Source organism: Cydia pomonella, chromosome 10 (assembly GCF_033807575.1).
Source record: "Cydia pomonella isolate Wapato2018A chromosome 10, ilCydPomo1, whole genome shotgun sequence".
In the NCBI taxonomy this organism is placed as follows: domain Eukaryota; kingdom Metazoa; phylum Arthropoda; class Insecta; order Lepidoptera; family Tortricidae; genus Cydia; species Cydia pomonella.
The window spans coordinates 7,039,169-7,058,118 of NC_084712.1; the positions used below are offsets into that span (position 1 = coordinate 7,039,169).

An 18,950-nucleotide genomic window follows, 5' to 3' on the forward strand; every position below is an offset into this window, starting at 1 on the left:
TGTTGAAGTACTTATAGTTGTTACATATATCAAGGTCCTACTACAGTGGTTCTTACATCCGGGACTCACTGCGGCGACTGCCGCAAGCAGTGAGAATATATTAATATCTTTTGTTTCGTTTTGCTTCTGAAAGGTCGGTTTCGTCGATTTAAATTGGTCACCCACTTGTCAACATGACTAGTGTTACCATTTGTTTTTAAATTAATAGGCATAGCATATCGGGGAGTCCGGGGTAAATGTCAACTCCTATATACGTTGTGGTTATCTGGATAACAGTTATTTATTATTGTGCAAAGAAACTTGATATACTCATATTTATTTTTAGCGAAGGCGTAAATAATATTTTTACCTTGATCCTCAGGGGTTTGAATTACAGGTATTTATATTTCAAAGTTGAAGGCACCAGACCTCAGGGCCCTCCCCCTGCTGGATGGTGTGCTCAAATCACTGCACCTATGCAATTAAAACTGCACGAGGCCATGCGCTTGGCGAGGAATAGAAGCCTATGGAGGAATCTGGTCTTCAACAGAAGGACATGATATCACGATCTTCAGCATTGAGGGACCGACTGAAGAAGAACCTACTACGCCCCTAACGATATATATTATTCAGTGCCGGTATCATGGTCGCATTTTTATCACTTGTCATGTCATGCGTCACTTTCGCACTTACATACTTGATAGAGCGTGACAAGCATAATAACAGTTGATAAAAAACCGACCATCTCAGCCCTACAGTACAGTATATATCAAATCCAAGGTATTACGTCGCATTAATCACGTCTAAACTTAAAACTTCTTATTGTTTTAACTAAATAAGTAAGGACGACCGGTCTGGCCTAGTGGATAGTGACCCTGCCTATGAAGCCGATGATCCCGGGATCGAATCCCACTAAGGGCATTTATTTGAATGATAAATTGAATAAAATAGATATTTGTTCCTGAGACATGGATGATTTCCATGTATATGTTACCGGAAATGTATGAAATCTAGGAATTGTATACAAATCCTAGGAAATTTATACAATTCCGAAGCTATTTAGGTAATGTATAAAATATGGTTTCAAAAACTATTTAATACATACTTGTCCTAGGAAATATGTAAAATTCCTAGGAATTGTATATAATTCCAATATCGGATTAGGAAATGTATAAAAAACAATGCTTTCTGTAATAAAACACTCAACTATTTTACATTTCCGATTGCTATTTAGGAAATGTATAAATTTCCTAGGAAATGTGTCTAATATAATTTGTTTTACACATTTCCGTGCGATTTTAGGAATTACATACATTTCCTAGGAATTGTGTTACCGGAAATGTATGAAATCTAGGAATTGTATACAAATCCTAGGAAATTTATACAATTCCGAAGCTATTTAGGAAATGTATAAAATATGGTTTCAAAAACTATTTAATACATACTTGTCCTAGGAAATATGTAAAATTCCTAGGAATTGTATATAATTCCAATATCGGATTAGGAAATGTATAAAAAACAATGCTTTCTGTAATAAAACACTCAACTATTTTACATTTCCGATTGCTATTTAGGAAATGTATAAATTTCCTAGGAAATGTGTCTAATATAATTTGTTTTACACATTTCCGTGCGATTTTAGGAATTACATACATTTCCTAGGAATTGTATACAATGACGGATTACATACATTTCCGGTAACATATATAAGTATGTATTTATCTATATACGTATATATATCGTCGCCTAGTACCCATAGTACAAGCTTTGCTTAGTTTGGGGCTAGGTCGATCTGTGTACGATTGTCCCCAGATATTTATTAATATTTATTTAATTTTAAACTATGTAATTTATGCTATTCAAAACCTGAAAGAGATATTCCAAAACGAAAAAAGTTAAAACGTAATTATAAATACTAAATTACAATTTTTCTTCTCATATCCTATTAATTTCATTTTCTAAGCTCGTATGCTTCGTGTTAATTTCGCGTTTTGCAAATAATCTTGTCGTATTTTATAGCGTGTATTTAATTTTTCCGTAAAAGTCTCACTCTTTTTTACACCACACCCATTCCTCATTCTCATAAAATAATGTTAAAAAGAACCAATCCATATCAAGCAAACGCAAGTAATGAATCGCGATTTTAATTGTTCTGCACACCAATTATTCACTATTCTCTTACACAAAGAAACTATTTACAATTAAGTTGATTGTTGACAATTAATGCGTTTTGGAAATCTGAAATGTTTAATGTAAGAGGAATCATTTGAGCAACATTGTCGCACATCATATGTATTATCATGATATTTCTAGATAGGGGAATAGTAAATTGTTAACCAAGGGATGAAAAGCACTCATTTCTGCCGAGGTAGATCACTGCGTCCGAGCGCTGAAATTATGCATTTCACTCGAGTAAAACTCCACTTTTCATTTCGAATATAAGAAAAATATAATGCATGTTTTTTTTAAACGACTTAGTATACATTCTTGTAGTATTTTTTTAGGGTACTTTCAATTAACAATATAACTAAAATCGTTATTTATGGAATGGGGAGTTAAATATCAGAGTGGAAATTGTAGAACAAATCTATTTAAAACTAAATTTCAATTACTTATCGTAAAAAAATTTAAATATCGTGCTTAGAGAGTAAAATGCTCTAATGCAGAAACGTATAACTTTCTGCACACTTTTAAGAACACCAATGACCCTCCTTCAGAGTATAATAAATAAATAAATATTATAAGACATTGTTACACAAATTGACTAAGTCCCACAGTAAGCTCAATAAGGCTTGTGTTGTATTTGCTTAGACAACAATATATATAATATATAAATACTTAAATACATAGAAAACACCCATGACTCAGGAACAAATATCCGTGCTCATCACACAAATAAATGCCCTTACCAGGATTTGAACCCGGGACCATCGGCGGGATGACTACCCACTAGGCCAGACCGGTCCCGTCCATTATCTTAAGAAATGAAAATAGGGACTACGTGTGTATGTACCAGTATTGTTTGTATCTCTTAAATAAGATATATTTGCGTAGCTTGGCATTTCAGTATCAAAGGATTATGCCGAAATGGAGCAATAACGATGCGTATTCGCGATTGCTACGAATTCTTGACCTTTACGAGTAGGAGGGTTCGATAAAAACTGGCCCTATTTTAATTGGCAGCAACTATCTGACGCAAACTGGTATAGTCCTGTCTAAAAATATTAACACATCTACTTACTCAATACCAGAGACCAATATATCCCAAGCTGTTGGGACTGCCTCATTTTTGCAGCGTGTCAGGTATGTTTGCGGAGGCGCGTACTGACTGCTTTGTTGCAATAATACGCAAAAGAACTGCTTCCCTGATGCGTCACGTGCGTGACAGTTCCAACAGTCAGTTGCGCCTACTGTTAGAGACGCCTGCTTGCGCCTTCTGGAAACACTGGGAGGATGTTCATGTGGGATCCAGAGGCTTAGTTTATAATGTATTATAATTTAGTATAGGTTTAACTAACATAGGATTAAGGGAATGTACACACTATGGACATGGTCCGAAATAAAATAAATGAATTGAATATACAAAAAAATACGGTTTATTTTTTAGTCTTATGTTTGAATCTTGTTAACGGCATTTATGCGGGTGTTCAATACGAATATTTGTATTTGTGCCCGAGTTATATGTTATATATTTATCTAAATATATATTTATCTACATAAGTATGTGTATTGTCTTGGCTTTGCTTTGTTTGGGGCTAGGTCAATCTGTGTAAGATTGTCCCTAAATTGTTTATTTGTTTAAACTAACTAATAAAAAAAAACGCAATCTACATCGGTTGTTCAGCGAGATTAACGCTTTAATACCATTAAGTAAAATACTCTTATTGACTTGATTTGATGGTGGTAAATATAATAAATATAAAGTTCCAGTTTGCCTTTATGTTTGTCAAAACTTTTGCGTAAACGTCCGATAATGGAACTAAAGTATCCTTAAGAGCACTGGATAGAGTTTTTTTTAAATATGCTCTATTTAATATGTAAATATTGTATTACAATATAGGTAAACGGGGATCTCAGACTTGAAAATAAAATATTACAAATATTTTTTACTTCCCCAGAACTATGATAGATCGGAGAGATGTATACATTGTAAGTCTTTATTAATTACATGTCTCTACTTTGTTTTTGCATCGAGCTGTACCTGTTCCTTTTGCATCTCGCTAAATAGAAAGGGATGGATGTTATTTTTTACGTGAACAGTAAATTAAGATAAAACCAGTAAGTTCAGATACAAATATATATATTGAATTGGTGGCCGCCTAGAACTTTTTGCAATTTCCAAATTTAAAAATCTTTAAACCATTAAAAAGAAACATTTAGAACTAAGTTTGAAGCGGATTGAAACATACAAATGTATGTTAATTTCATATCCTTTAGAAAATACATGACCATACCGTCTAGCTCGAGTTGCGTTCTTATTTCTTATTTTTTCGTAATATAAAATTATAAGACCATATTACAGAATATTGAAAAAAAAAAAAAAATCATATAGGAGGCAAACGAGCAGACGGATCACTTGATGGTAAGCGATTACCATCAGGAGGAGGTAGGTAGGATTGTGTAAGAAATATAAGATTTCTTAATCATCACATGTTATTTTTCATACAAAATGTATTGAAGCTTTATGGCTAATATTTTTCTGTTGTTATTTAAGATACCGTTTAGATCACAATATGATTGCCAAAAAATGTAATTAACAATCTTGAAGATTTTCTTTTGTGACTTCATCGATTCAAATCTTGATTGTTTGACTTTACCTCGATAGAAAAAAAACACGAACATAGGTCTAAAACGCACTTTAAAAATTTATAACAATTTATGCATAAAAGCTGAAAATATGCAAATTGTTATTTTTGAGGGAACTCATCTATTACTTTTTTTTTATTAAAACTTACAACAAATAAAATTCAGAGACATTCATTGGTTCAATCACATTAATTTCCACAAAGTTGATAAAATTGATGAGATGATCGCAAACACCACGTTCGTGTCATTCATGATGACTCGCAGATTTGTCAAATCTAGCCTTTAATAACAAGATATTAAGAGTTAAGGCACTCGTCGTCATGAATGATACGAAGTACACCGTGTTTTTTCATTATTTCCGTTAATTTCAAGGGTGCATCCCTGAGCTTAAATTTAGTAACTTTCTTAAAGAGACCGGTATTCTAATTAACTCCATTTCGGAAATAATCAATACTTAATTTTTATCTTATAAGGCCCGTACGAGCGTGTACACTTGGCTTAGGACCTGTTTACATATTGATTAGTGTTAAGTATGAGTTAATACATTTGCTACTAAACGTAAATACTATCTCGGACGATTGATGTTTAAAATGACGTTGATATGTCACAGTTTTCAATTGTTTCATTGAGTTAAATGTAATGCCCGTGTTACAACAACGCTATATGCAACATTTAATTACTTTTTATAAAAAATAAAAATAGTTAAAAAATAAACGTTTTTTTTTTAAATTGACTATTAAATTAAATTAAATTAAAATTTGTTTATTTCGAGTAACATAATGACTCATACATATTAATTTGGAACACTAGACTTAAACACTATACTACAAATACGAGGACACATGCATTAATACCTACAATAAAATAATACAAAGAAAATAAAAGTTTTTTAACGCATCAGTGGTTAACACATTGACAGTTATCACCTATCTCAATGTGTTAACCACAGCGCTGCTGGGCGCATGGAGTCCACAGCAAAATGACATGTACGGGCAAAACTTGTCCGCAATCATTGCCAGGACGCTGTTGGAGCTGGCGCGCACGCGTCGCACCAGAGATGCGGCTCGCAAGCGCATGGTAGCTTTAAAACACGCCACCTGCGCCTCCGCAAACATCCCTGATGCGCTGCAGTATCGCGGCAGCCCCATCAGTGCCCTGAACGCGTTATTATATTGTACTATGCCATATAGTTTCCTTAAACGTACTTACCGATACCCCGAAGTTAACGGAATTCAATAAAAACATGGCAAACAACAACACACATTTTTTCTACTTTTTTGCGATAGCCATGTAGATACATTGATGTGGGAGAGATTACAAGCAGCATCGAATCATGAAATATAAATCAAGTAATAAATTAATAATGTTCAAATAATTTCTAGCCTGGAATTTTATTGTTTTTAAACAATTTTCTCTCTTTTCAGGTAACTGCCGGTTATCACGGAAGCAATATTCTTGGTAAGTTTATTCATAATTTTATTCTTTACGACAAATTGTGTCGCGAATTGAAGATTGCTGCTATGGTAATAAAGTCTTCAAGACTTTTGGGTAAAACAGCATTTAATTTTTTTCGTTTATCTTCCAAAAAAAGGGAGAAAAAATGATTCCTTTGGATTAAAAATTTGACTAAAATATAAGTAAAGAGTCGATGCTTGGATAAGGGACTCCCTCTGGTCGCATAACAACTTTTGTCATATTTTTAATTGTCGTAACACTTTATGCATAAAATTGTAAGTCATAAAAATCTTAAGTCAGAATTATTCCTAAGCATAACCGAGTTTTTGTCAAAAATGAGTTATGTCATAATATTTATAGTCATAAATTTAATTCGCATAAAATTATAGGTTACTCGTAGGTTCGTTAGGTATGCACAAAAACTATATGACAACTGCTATGTATGTCATATATAATATGACTTTTCATTTGTATGCGCAATGATAAGTATAATAATGACACAAGTTGTTATGCGTATCAAAGATATGACTTAAACTTTTATGCAACCCAATATGGACCCCTTAGATGAATTATAAACCCCGCTCGGATGATTCTCGCACATGCTCCAAACTCGGATAAATTCGCGAAATTCATAATTAAACTCATTCGAACGATTCCCAAACATGCTCTAAAGTAGGACAAATCGACTGCGATCGAGTTGAGATCGAGTAATCGATTTATCGTCGATCGATGCTATCTATAGTGAAATGAAAATAAATAGTACTTAAAATTTGGTTTTTTAACAGATTTGTTTGTTGTTTTATGAAGTAAATAAATCTTTGTTGATGTTATTATTTACACGTAGGTGTATTCATTTAGTTGTAACTGTGCTGCATAATGTTTCCGGTAAATAAACCCATATATTTATGCGCTTTGTAAATGCCGAGCTTATTTGCTTTACCACATTTAGGTACCGGACTTTGTACTTAGGTACTATTCATGCATTAATGAATCATATAAAATACAAAAGACTACCATCGGTGATACGAAATAAGATGAAGTTCCCAGAATAGCCGATGAGCGTGCATAAAAGACATTTGCCAGTAAAACCAGCTTCTCAATCATAGGCAAATATAATACAGTTGGTTTACGACAAATAACACGGCTGGTCGGTCATTATGCAAATCTGCTGGTGTTGATCTGGGTTTAATAGCCGAATAATAGGTATCAACTGCCAGAGCTGGGGTTTGGTTCCAATTGCTTAGTTATTTGAAAAATCTTGCAAACTACTAAACCACAAAAATATTTTACTCATAGTGTTGTGTTTCTGTCGGTGAGTAAGGTTGCCAGAGCTCAACGAGGGGGTTTGGGTCGGCAACGCGCATGTAACTCCTCTGGAGTTGCAGGTGTACATAGGCTACGGAGACTGCTTACCATCAGGCGGGCCGTATGCTTGTTTGCCACCGACGTAGTATAAAAAAAATATTTTTTGAAATCACTGCTACTGAGGCAAAAGTGTAATTTCAAAGCAATAGCAATAACCCAACTGGGAAAGTACCTCCACCTTACAGAAAACAGCAGCCAAATAACACTAGACCCTACTCATAGTGTTGTGTTCCTGCCGGTGAGTAAGGTTGCCAGAGCTCAACGAGGGGGGGGGGGGGGGGTTAGGGGGGTTAGGGTCAGCAACGTGCATGTAACTCCTCTGGAATTGCAGGCGTACAGTCAACCAATTAGAATCTTAGTATCTATTGGTCCGCTACAAAGATAATGTACTACCGCGCCATACTTAACTTAGAGCTATAACTTATAATATAATGGAATATTATATATATATTCCATTATATTCCGCTATAACTTATAATAAAAAAAAAAATCACTTTCTATTTAATATGCTTCCTGATACATTTTCATAGTTTAACTCGAGATATCATAGTGGTTAGCTTGAAAACGCGTCTTGCTCGAGCTTGTGCGATGCATGATACGTAGATCGTAGTACGCAGACCGATGGGGAGTCATTGCACCCTGAGGGGGAAGCGATTATCAAAATTGAAATAAATTCGTCTACATACTAAGTCATTGTCGTTTCAGATGGCTGTACTCACTGCAGATGCAGATGCCGTATGGTTTTATGGTTTTAACTACAAAGCCTCTGCCATGTTTTTAACATTAGATTTATTATTTGAAATTATTAAGTAGTATTTTTTATTTAGGTAATATTGCTAAATCTGATTTACTAAATTTAATTTTTAAAACAGTGATTTTTTCTAAATGATTCTTTTATTAGTTTAATTTTTTTATTGGGAAATTATTTTTTGGGTAAGTCAAGCCTGGAAACTATTCTGGCCTACTTTTTAACTTATCGTGTCAATCAAATCTTTTTGGAATAATATCTGGCTGCGTAGCCAACATGCCAATCGTTTACGCTCCGTAGTGAACGAAACGCAGCTGTCACTGACACACTAATATGCAAAAGTGATAGAGAGACACAAAGCGTTTCGTTATCGTAGCCCAAACGATAACCACATTGGCTACGCACCCAGTTAGCTATCATTTGCCCGGGAGTGTCGCACGCACTACGTAATACTTGGGCGGACAAGTCTCAGCGAAATGAACGCCCGAATGGCAGCTAACAGTTAGCTGAGCTAACTGAAATGATCCTGTCCCGGTCGCCATGTACGGATGGCATTAGGAAAGGATGTAAATCAAACAAATGTTAGGCTCGAACTGAACTGTATTGGGTACTAAGCACGATTATATAGTGTACATAAAGTTGCATATATATATAGAGTTGATGACTTACCACTACAATGATTTTAATATCTGTTTGATATTAATGCATTTGAATTGGCCTGTGTAACTCTTTATTACCTACCTTTGTCTCTGAGACTATTGTTAACAAAATTGTAATTAGCGCCGCGCTTGCAGAATGCAAATTGCGAATTTACTTTCTTTTGTGTACAAAGTTCCATGAACTTGACAGTTAGGTTTTAATCAGGCGTTAAATAATAACAGTCGGCGCTTTGTTTAATTTTAACGAGTCGATGGTTGAGATAATTCATTTTGTAAGCTTTTAATAGGCCAGACTACGAATTCTCAAAAAAATTATGCTTGGAAACAGTTTTTGACTTTGTAACTTTGTTTGAACTAGTAGTCCAGTGATATAAAATAATGAAAAATACAATTTTTACATCATTTTATGTTAGTACCCATCAAGTAAATTTACTTCGAAAATAACGCTATTACCATAAATATCTTAATTATTTAACTAAAAACACGCAAACATTCCAATTGGTATGGTACCACTAAAATTTTTCGTACTTCGTGATGGCGTGCCAGAAAAATGATTTTTTTCTTTATACGGTCATGGAATTTAATTTCTGTTCTATTTTGTACCTCGTTACTTAGTAGGGATGTAATATCATTGTCACTGTGACCAGTTACAGTCACCTGCAATTATATGTGACACAACGAAGGTGACAAAAATATGTGACGCGCTATTATTCCGTCACAAATTATTTATTTAGATAAAAGATATATACAGACGTACTACAGTAACTGTACTAATAAAATTAATACCTAGCTTAAATCTAAAATAGGCCCTTGAGGCATTTCCTCGTATCGCAATGCTGACACGTTGTGCGAGGAAGCCGCCAGCACTTCGGTCACGAGTTTCGTCAACCAGACGCTTCGCGATATCTGCAAAAAGTTGTGCGCGCTGGGACTCCATGGACCAGTAAGTTGCGACGCCAAATTTATAAATAAGATCGTTTCAAATATTTTTGCGGCCTTTGTCGTGTAACTTAAATACTATACTTTATAATAAGTTTATTGTGTAAAAATAAACTTGCTTCGATTCCCGATTGAAGTGCCTCTTGATATTCCATATTGTAGATTTTAGGTTAGTTTATTTACTGTTTAGTGTCAAATATAGTATTTTCTCTTGTCTTATTTAGATTGTTTAGACTAAGGAGCTCACTATTAATGCATGCTGTGTTCACCTATAATTGGTGGCGCAATTGCTATAAAATGTTGTTGCCACTGTTGGTGATCGCTAACAAAAACAAAAATAATATTATTGCTCGTGACTGTTAATCGCATACCTTCATATACCTTGATTTTGGCAACATAATGAGAAAAAAATTATCTGTGTCGGGCCGTTTTGATTTTTGAGTTTATTGTTGCCAATTTTGTATATATTCTATAATATTGGCGCATTTATTTGGCCGTTTTTAGGGTTTTGTAAGTAACCTAGTTCTTATATAAATGAGGAATATATAAAAATCAAAACGTTCACCAAACATCCAACATTCATTCAGCAAAAGGAGCAACGGGAGAACTATTACATGTAAATTTTTTACAGGCAATAGAAATTACCAAAAATTCCAAAATATAATTAAAACTATGGAATAAATGAAATAGATACTTTATTAGAGATGTATACAGTTTCTAAATGTCGAATTACACAAAAGACTATGATAAAAAATACAAACAAAAAATACTAAAATTCTTTAGAGATGTAGAAGTCTCTAAGTATCGGAGATAAAATTTGAAAAAAAGATAATTAAATTACAGGACGTACAGATGCAGGTCCTAGTAATATTGAACTAATGTAAAAACATATTCATCTTAAGGGGCCCACTGATTAACAGTCCGCCGGACGGTATCGGCCTCTGTGTCAAGCGGACCCCAGGCTTCCAGGAGCCGTGGCAACATGCCGGGACAACGCGAGGAAGAAGAGGTACTAAAAGGGCATCTCCCAGCCGATTTTGTGAGAAAATTAAGACACGTGCTATATAAACAAAACAGTCAACGTTCTATATGCATATACACATATATATATGCCGGGACAACGCGAGGAAGAAGAGAGTTGACAGTCCCGAACAACTGACCGGCCGATACCGTACGGCGAACTGTTAATCAGTGGCCCCTTTAAGGCCAAATCCAGAGTGGAAAATGTCGAGAACGTTTGTTTGTATGGTAAAATGACTTCTAAATGTTTCCTCTTAAATTCGTACCTATACTTTTCATTATCTATTTTATAGCCTGGGAGAATTTCGCTCGGACGTGGACGTTTGTCCATTTACGATCGATTGTCGTTTGTTTCCCATTATTGCAGCAAATGTGGTCGCGCAGATTTACGGTGTTTGAATAAGTAACTTACGGGTAACAGCTAGTTGCGTGTTTTTAGCCATAAACATACATTTTCATGCTTTTCTGGAAACGCTGTTAAGAAATTATATTTTTTTAAGAAATTATTTATAAGTCGTGTCATTGTTATGTCATGTCAATGTCATGTTAATAAAGGTTGGATTTGACAAATATGCGCGTCATCGTGGATGGCACGAACTATATCTTTCTTAGACCGCTCAAAATCTTTTTTATGAGGTTTCATTAAGTTTGCCCGCTTTTTTGTAATATGTATTATGTTCCTATGATCAACTCCTTTTTCCGTCATTGGGATATCTTAACGATGTCAGGTCAATGCGGCCAAATCCGTCATATGAGCAATTTCATACACGAGTGTTCTTTTTCATACAATTAATTATTTTCACTGTCGAAGCAGCGATTGCTTTTACTTTCAGCTATCAAAAGCAGATGCGTTGTTTTATTTCGGTAGAAAAAAGAAGAAGTATACGCTCGTGTACGGAATCACCATTATGATGAAATTGGCCGTATTGACCTTAGCAAGTATTTCTAAATTTCAGATTAAAGAATACCAGAAAACAGAAAAAATGGGACAACCTACTTGCGTAGCGTAATTTGTAACATGTATGTTTGATCTTAAAACATATGTAAAACTTATTTATTGTTACTTCTGCGTCGAAAGTGTCGCGAAACGTCGAAATAAAGCCGAAGTTTCGACGCAAAAGGTAACAAAACAAAATAACAAACATAACAAAACAAATTCACGCACACACAAACGCAACAACAAAATAAATTTGCGATAGATGCGGTTTTTAATATGTTTTAAAATGTGTTCAAATTTCAAAACGCAAAACGTTTTAAATAGTAAATAATAAGTAAATAATCATATAAATTTTGATGTAATGAAGTAAAAGGGAAATTTATAGGTATGTGTACCACCCAGATACCACTACATACAATTAAGTTTCCTTTTACAGTTTGTAACGAAAGTAAAACCAATTTGAATCGTTGGCACCTTGCCGTTTTTATTAATTGTTGATTTAAAAGTAAGTAAAAGCGACAAAATAATACAGGTGATTGGTCACTAATTAATATGGTATGCCAGTTTCTTAAGAAATTAAACAGATTCCGGCCAATTATGATCAATTAGTGGGAAGTACAATATTAAACTCTCACTTGTCGGACATATAAGTTACCGACGCATAGTATATAAGCAAGTAACTAAAATTATCACGGGTGGTTTTTATACCACGTGGGTGGCAAACAAGCATACGGCCCGCCTGATAGTGAGCAGTCACCGAAGTACATGCCGTTGACGACCCTTTAAAAATCTGTACACTCCTTTTATGAAGAACCCCATATTGAGACCTTCGGGAAAACCTCGTCAATAAGACTTTTCGAAAAATTTCTATCTGAATAGGTTTTTTATTATTTCTCGTTGCCATCATTAATTTTGTGTTTCTTTTACATAGTCTTTTCTTATTTTGGTATTAACATTAACAACACATAAATACCGTTTGTGATGGATAAAAGCCCTTTCCACAATGGGCCATCCACATGTTACTTAAACGTGGTACAATTTCTTTAGAACAACCTTAGCTATTGTGCTCCCCTGGATAATGGGACAAAAAAACAACAATAATTATTTGGTCCACCACACATCACATAGATTATAAAATTAATAATTTCATAAATATATTTTAATAGTCGAGCCCTTAAATATTGTAAGTAAATAAATAGTAGCAACATAAAGGGTATAAATCAGGACTACATAAGGGTTCCAGCTCGTAGATTTCTAAGTCAGATAACTTACACTGTATTTACATTCTAAGCTTGTGTTTATGGAAATAACTTGCGCGGGCTCTCCTAAATTTAATAATATGCTGTTTTTCCAATCATCTACTTAGAGCTGGATTCAAACTGTCTTGATTTGATTTTGATTTCTAATTACTCTCAGCGAAATTTGTCTACGTCTATATACTTAAAGTCCTATGTCCTCCTGTCCTATGGCAGAGGGCGTCCACAGTTCGTCGTCATCTCGTTCTGTCTTGGGCTGCATTCTGCGCTCTAAAACAAAACCTATCACTAGGGAGAATACACGAACAAAACGGGGTCAGTTTACATACAAACTCCGAGGTGGCAGCCCCACCAGTGGACTAGGGCACAGCGGACTAATCACCTACTTGCCTAAAACCCAATCGATTCAAGAAACCGAAACACTGCAAAACCGGACCGATCCCACGTGTATATATCATATAGTCAAGTCAAGATGTATTAAAGTTAATAGTCGCCACAATACATAAAGCTATCATTAAACAGTTGAATGATGCACCCAGTATTTCTTCTGGTTGTAATCACTCATATGAAAAAATCTCCTACCTCGTTTTTTTCAGTCTACACGTATTTTACCACTTATAATTGATACACTTAAAATCAGCTTCCTGTCTACAGATCCGTATCAACATGAATACATCTACATACCCTTACTACTAGGAAATTAAACGCGCGAATCGCCTAACGTGAAACACCGATGTGTATAATTGAATATATTATTGTCATTACATGACATCGCGCGTTACGCCACGCAGATCGTAAGTCATGTTGACATGTTGGACTATTAATTGGTTGATTTGTCAACTTCATTTCGCCTTCTACCGGTTGTTGGTGGGTAATTTGTCCTTACTTTGATTGCTATTTTATGAATGTTTTAGTGTAATTTTCAAGGTTTTAGTTGATGCGTTGTTGTTTCCAATTATATAGACTTTCTCATTTATTTACAAATATTACGATTGATAATTTTTACTCTGATGATATGAAAGAAAATGATGTCATAAACTACTCATCGACAACAAAATGGTCTTAAGGTTAAATGGTTGCAAAATTCATGTAGTGCTATTATTTAGAGAGTATAGTTAGTGTCATATTTTTCTTTGATGTTGTATGAATTTATGATTTCTATTCTATTTTATTCAGTTCTCGTGGATGAATTGAATAAAATAGAATATAAATCATTAATTGACGCGCAGATTTGTCAAATATAACCTTTAATAACATGACAATACGAGTGAAGGCACGCGTCTTCGTGAATGACACGATCTATTACTCGTTAAAAATAATTTTAATACATTCGAGGCTCACAGGAGTTTTATATTTATAATTTCTAATTCTTGGAAATAGCCGAGTGCCACTCATGCGAATCTATTTAAAATATATCCATGCTCAGTCTAAACATGCATCACATGCAGTTATGACTGATTTGCAATTTAATATCATGTCTGTTGCTACAACTGTCACGTGGAAACGGACAACTGCAGGAATAGGCGGCTAAATCTAATCCGAATACATACATTACATATTCTAGTGGGTTTTTGCTTGCTTCCAGCATAGATTACTTTTATTCGATTTCGCATTGTGAAGGATTTATCATACAATGGTGCTCTTTTTATAATTCTGTTGAGATTTTTGATACGCGTGCAATAAATACGCTTGAATGCAACTAAAGTTAGTAAATATTAGTTTAGTTCTGCTTTAGTTATTATCACAAAAAGTGTTTATGTTTGGATGTCAAGACAATAAGATGTTTAGATATTTGTTCTTAATTACGTGAACATTTCTGAACAAATTTGAAATCAAACGTGAAACATGCAGTTTAAGCCAGGAAGGCAACGGACACTTTTTGGAAATTGGTAGGTTTGATACCTATCTGAGCAGCAATGTGTGATAAGTCAGACATACCCTATCTAGTGTGCAAGCTAGTCTATGAGTTCCAACGACGGACGGACACGGGTAGTTGAATGCCGACACGCGACTGCAGGCGTCAGAATGGAAACAACTTATCAGCCAAGGCTAGGGGCACGGTAGCGAGAAATAAGTTTATTCAGTAATTTCTTACAAGGTTTAGTCTGTAGCTCGTGAAGAACGCGGTTAGTCTAGAGGATGGTCGTCCCGACTAACGACGGAGTTTATTGATAACGAGACGGGGCTTGCTCATAATTCGTAAACCTTATTTAATTAGCATACCCCGGAATTGTGGTTCCGGGAATGTTTTACACAAGCCAAAAATGGGTAAAAACAGAAACCCCTGTCCCCCTAATCTCTGCCGCTTCCTTTCGCCATCGCCGTACGCGACAACATTTCCATTTTCACCACTTAAATGGTTGGCAGACCTCAACTGTGCGTTTCTCCAGAAACTTCCTGCCTCGCACAGCTAAACTGTGGAATGAACTGTCACCTCTGGTATTTCCGGATCGATATGACCTTCAAACTTTCAAGAAAACAGCGTACCATCTTAAAGGCGGGCAACGCAATTACAACCTCTCTGGTTTGGAGCCAAAAATGGGTAAAAACAGAAACTATTGGAATATGTCTCAGCACATTTGGGGCTTGCTAACCATTTTTTTGTTTGGTAATTATTTTACAAGATAAAAAGTTAACACCCAAAATTTTTCTTGCACCCAAAATTCCAGGGTATGCTTATTAGTCATTCTAAAGCTTAAGGTATAAATTAATGGTCATTCAAGAGTTTTATCGTTAGTATTTACATTATACACCGTGGGCTCGAGTAACCCGACAGATTTTAGACACAACACGCATTCCTGAGGTCATAAAAGGCAAAAAAAATATATGACTTTTGGTCACATTCGGAAAAACGTAACATTTTGTGTGTGTGTGTGTGTTTTCTGCACATGGCATGTCATTTCTTTTTACATCTTGGCGTAAAAATCATTACAAGCAATAAGTTTGTTTTTATTTACAGAAAAAAATACAAGTTTCCTTTAAAACTTTAATGTCTGTCAGTAGGTATGACTAAACCAAGTCACATAGTGGAAGCGTCGCAACCAAAAAGGCATTTTCACTGAGTTATTACAGAAACAAATTTACACAAGAACTATCATTATCTTTGAAACAAGACCGATAAAAACATTGTATGACTTTTTAGTCTCTAAATGTGGTCAAGAATACATTTTAAAATCTGTCAGCATAAGCATCTGTTGAATAATCGAGTCCACGGTGTATAGTTACCAGTGTGTTTATTCAAAAGTAAAGGTTGTGTGTTGTTTTATTCTTTAAAAAAGGTATGTTTCCAATAGCTACGTTTTGATTCGTTTTAAAACGAATCACTTTTGCATAAATGTAATCTAGGACTTAAATTGGAGTGAATAATGTTGATACCCGGAATAATAATACACATAAAGTTTATGGACATGAATTTAATAAGATCATCGCATTAATTACCGCGTGAAAAGATTTTCAAACTGAATATTCTTTCAGTTAATTATATCTTATACCGGATATCCTAACGGTTATGGTTTTTGCGGCGTTTATGGCTAGGCTTAATGCAACTTCCGCTTAATCCGGTGTTAAAAATAATTATAAAACTGCGTGAGACTCGACCATATTTAAATTATTTACATACACGTACAGTAAGCTGCAGAGATAACTGACCCCCTCTGCATATAAGCTGCATATCTCGAGCGTTTATTCGACTTCATGATACGTGAGTAACTTGTTTCAAACAATAACTGAAAAAAATAATGTTAGATACAGTAAAACCAAAAATAATTGATAATTATTATAGTAATTATTATATTAACGTAGTTTATCAGGGACTTACATACTAGATTCTGCCGCGGAAGTATTCATAGGGTTACCAAAAAAATAGTTTTTCTTCTCATTTCCTTCCAAAAATAATCAAATGACTCAGTCACCTTAAACAATTAAACTTGAAGTTACTTTTAACAGTATTTATTACGCTACATTTGTAAACGTTTTACATTTAAATCAAAATTAGAGTTAATGTGCTTAAAGTAGAACAACGTTTTTTGTATTTATTCGTGATCTTTTTTATTCGTATTTGACCACTAAATTTTTCATCAAACTGTTGGTCTTGAGTTCCGTAAAAAAATGGCTGTTTTGTTAATTCAATTTCGCTGTCCAAAATATTAATGTAGTTGACTGTATTTTAAGACATGAATGCTAATGAAGTACAGAACTTCGAATAAAAGATATTTTTTATTCAAATACTTAAATAAATTTGGTTTCCCGGTTGCTGTAGAGCAATCTTTATTTTATACTAGTTCGGTAGCAAACAAGCATATGTACTCGTACGCCTGCAACTCCAGAGGAGTTACATGTTACATGCCCCGAACCTAACACTCCGCACCCTCACTTCTATGTACTAACCTTCATCATCATCATCATATCAGCCTTTTATCGCCCACTGCTGAGCATAGGCCTCTCTTCCAGTACGCCACTTGTCCCGATCCTGAGCTAATCGCATCCAGAAGTGTCCCGCAATTTTCCGAATGTCGTCCACCCAACAAACCAACGGACCCACTTGTACTAACCTTACTCACTTATATGTACTTATCTTAATATTTATATTAGGGAAACCAAAATTTTCTACAATAAAATCAATAAATCACTACATATCAAAGGATATACAATCTATTATTTGCTTTTGAGTCGTAAAATATTTCAGAGATTACGCAAAAAAGTACAGAACCCGCGTTGGCCTATACGGCCTTAAACTTGGCCAGTCTTTAGATGGAATTAATGGTAATGCCTCTTGGAGTGGTTGAAGCAATTTAAAGCATCCTTAACACGAGTTTACTTGTTTTAACGAGATTTGCTCATCATTGTGCTAACGTTTAGAATAAGTTAAAGTTAGAACTGACAGTTGTCATAGCTGTTTTCTTAAAGTGCAGTACCCCTAGTGTAAATAAATTCGATTTCGAAACGTGACGTACGCGTTTGCGTTTAGTCTCATTTTGTATTGGATTTAGAAAGAGCGCGCCAAGCGGGACGTTTTGGAAACTCAAAATCCTATACAAAATTAGACTTAACGCAAACGCGTTCGTCACGTTATGATGTCCATTAAATTTACACTAGGGGTACAGAATTATTACCTTGTTGTGACTATAGTTCGTTTTTTTACCATTAGAAGGAAGACGATTTTGACGTGTCGTTTTATTGAAACACACTTTTGGAAAATAAGTCACGGCAAATATGTAACAATTATAAAACATATACGACCATTTACATTATTTTGCTTCCATTAGTAATAGTTACTGATTTTTAAAAAGCAGTTTTCAATAAAAAGAAATAGAGAGCAATAGAGATGTCAACAGGCGGGTGATGTACGAAAATCTACGTGGAAAGAGTCTTTTCTTTAGAAGGTCATTTCTGATTTAACAATCTGTCAAGTGTTGACGCTGATGGGTCCATACGTACATGTTTACGCCTTTGAGAACCTCCTGCATTTTTTGAAGTCGGTAAAGTGGCGTTAGCAAAAGAAACAATACTATCCTATATTTTAAGTGAGATATTACGCTTTCATTTTTCTTTTTCTTAAATTATTTGACAGCAGTTGCATTCGAAATGATAGCAGATTCAATTCACATATCAATCTGTTTGCTGATTGCGTTTAGGAACCATGTGTATATTGTGTATGTATGCTCACGAATCTAACAACACACTTAATCTTTTTTATACATCTAATTGTAAGCACACATGCAAACACTAGACGGAAAACATTTGCAAACACAATAAAACGTCCGTTTACCTTTACACAAACTCTTACG

General features: G+C 34.7%; 1 protein-coding gene across 23 annotated transcripts in view; it reads left to right on the forward strand.

Moving 5' to 3' along the window:
• LOC133521961 (uncharacterized) overlaps positions 1-18,950 on the forward strand; it is a 208,730-nt gene that overhangs the window by 53,990 nt on the left and 135,790 nt on the right. For all 23 annotated transcript variants that reach the window (XR_009799970.1, XM_061857098.1, XM_061857095.1 and 20 more), the window contains one exon: positions 6,210-6,243. Coding sequence is in view for 3 of the 23 variants with exons in the window: in XM_061857119.1 (XP_061713103.1) it covers positions 6,210-6,243 (34 nt within the window). In the remaining 20 variants the exon portion in view is untranslated. The remainder of the gene's footprint in view (positions 1-6,209; positions 6,244-18,950) is intronic.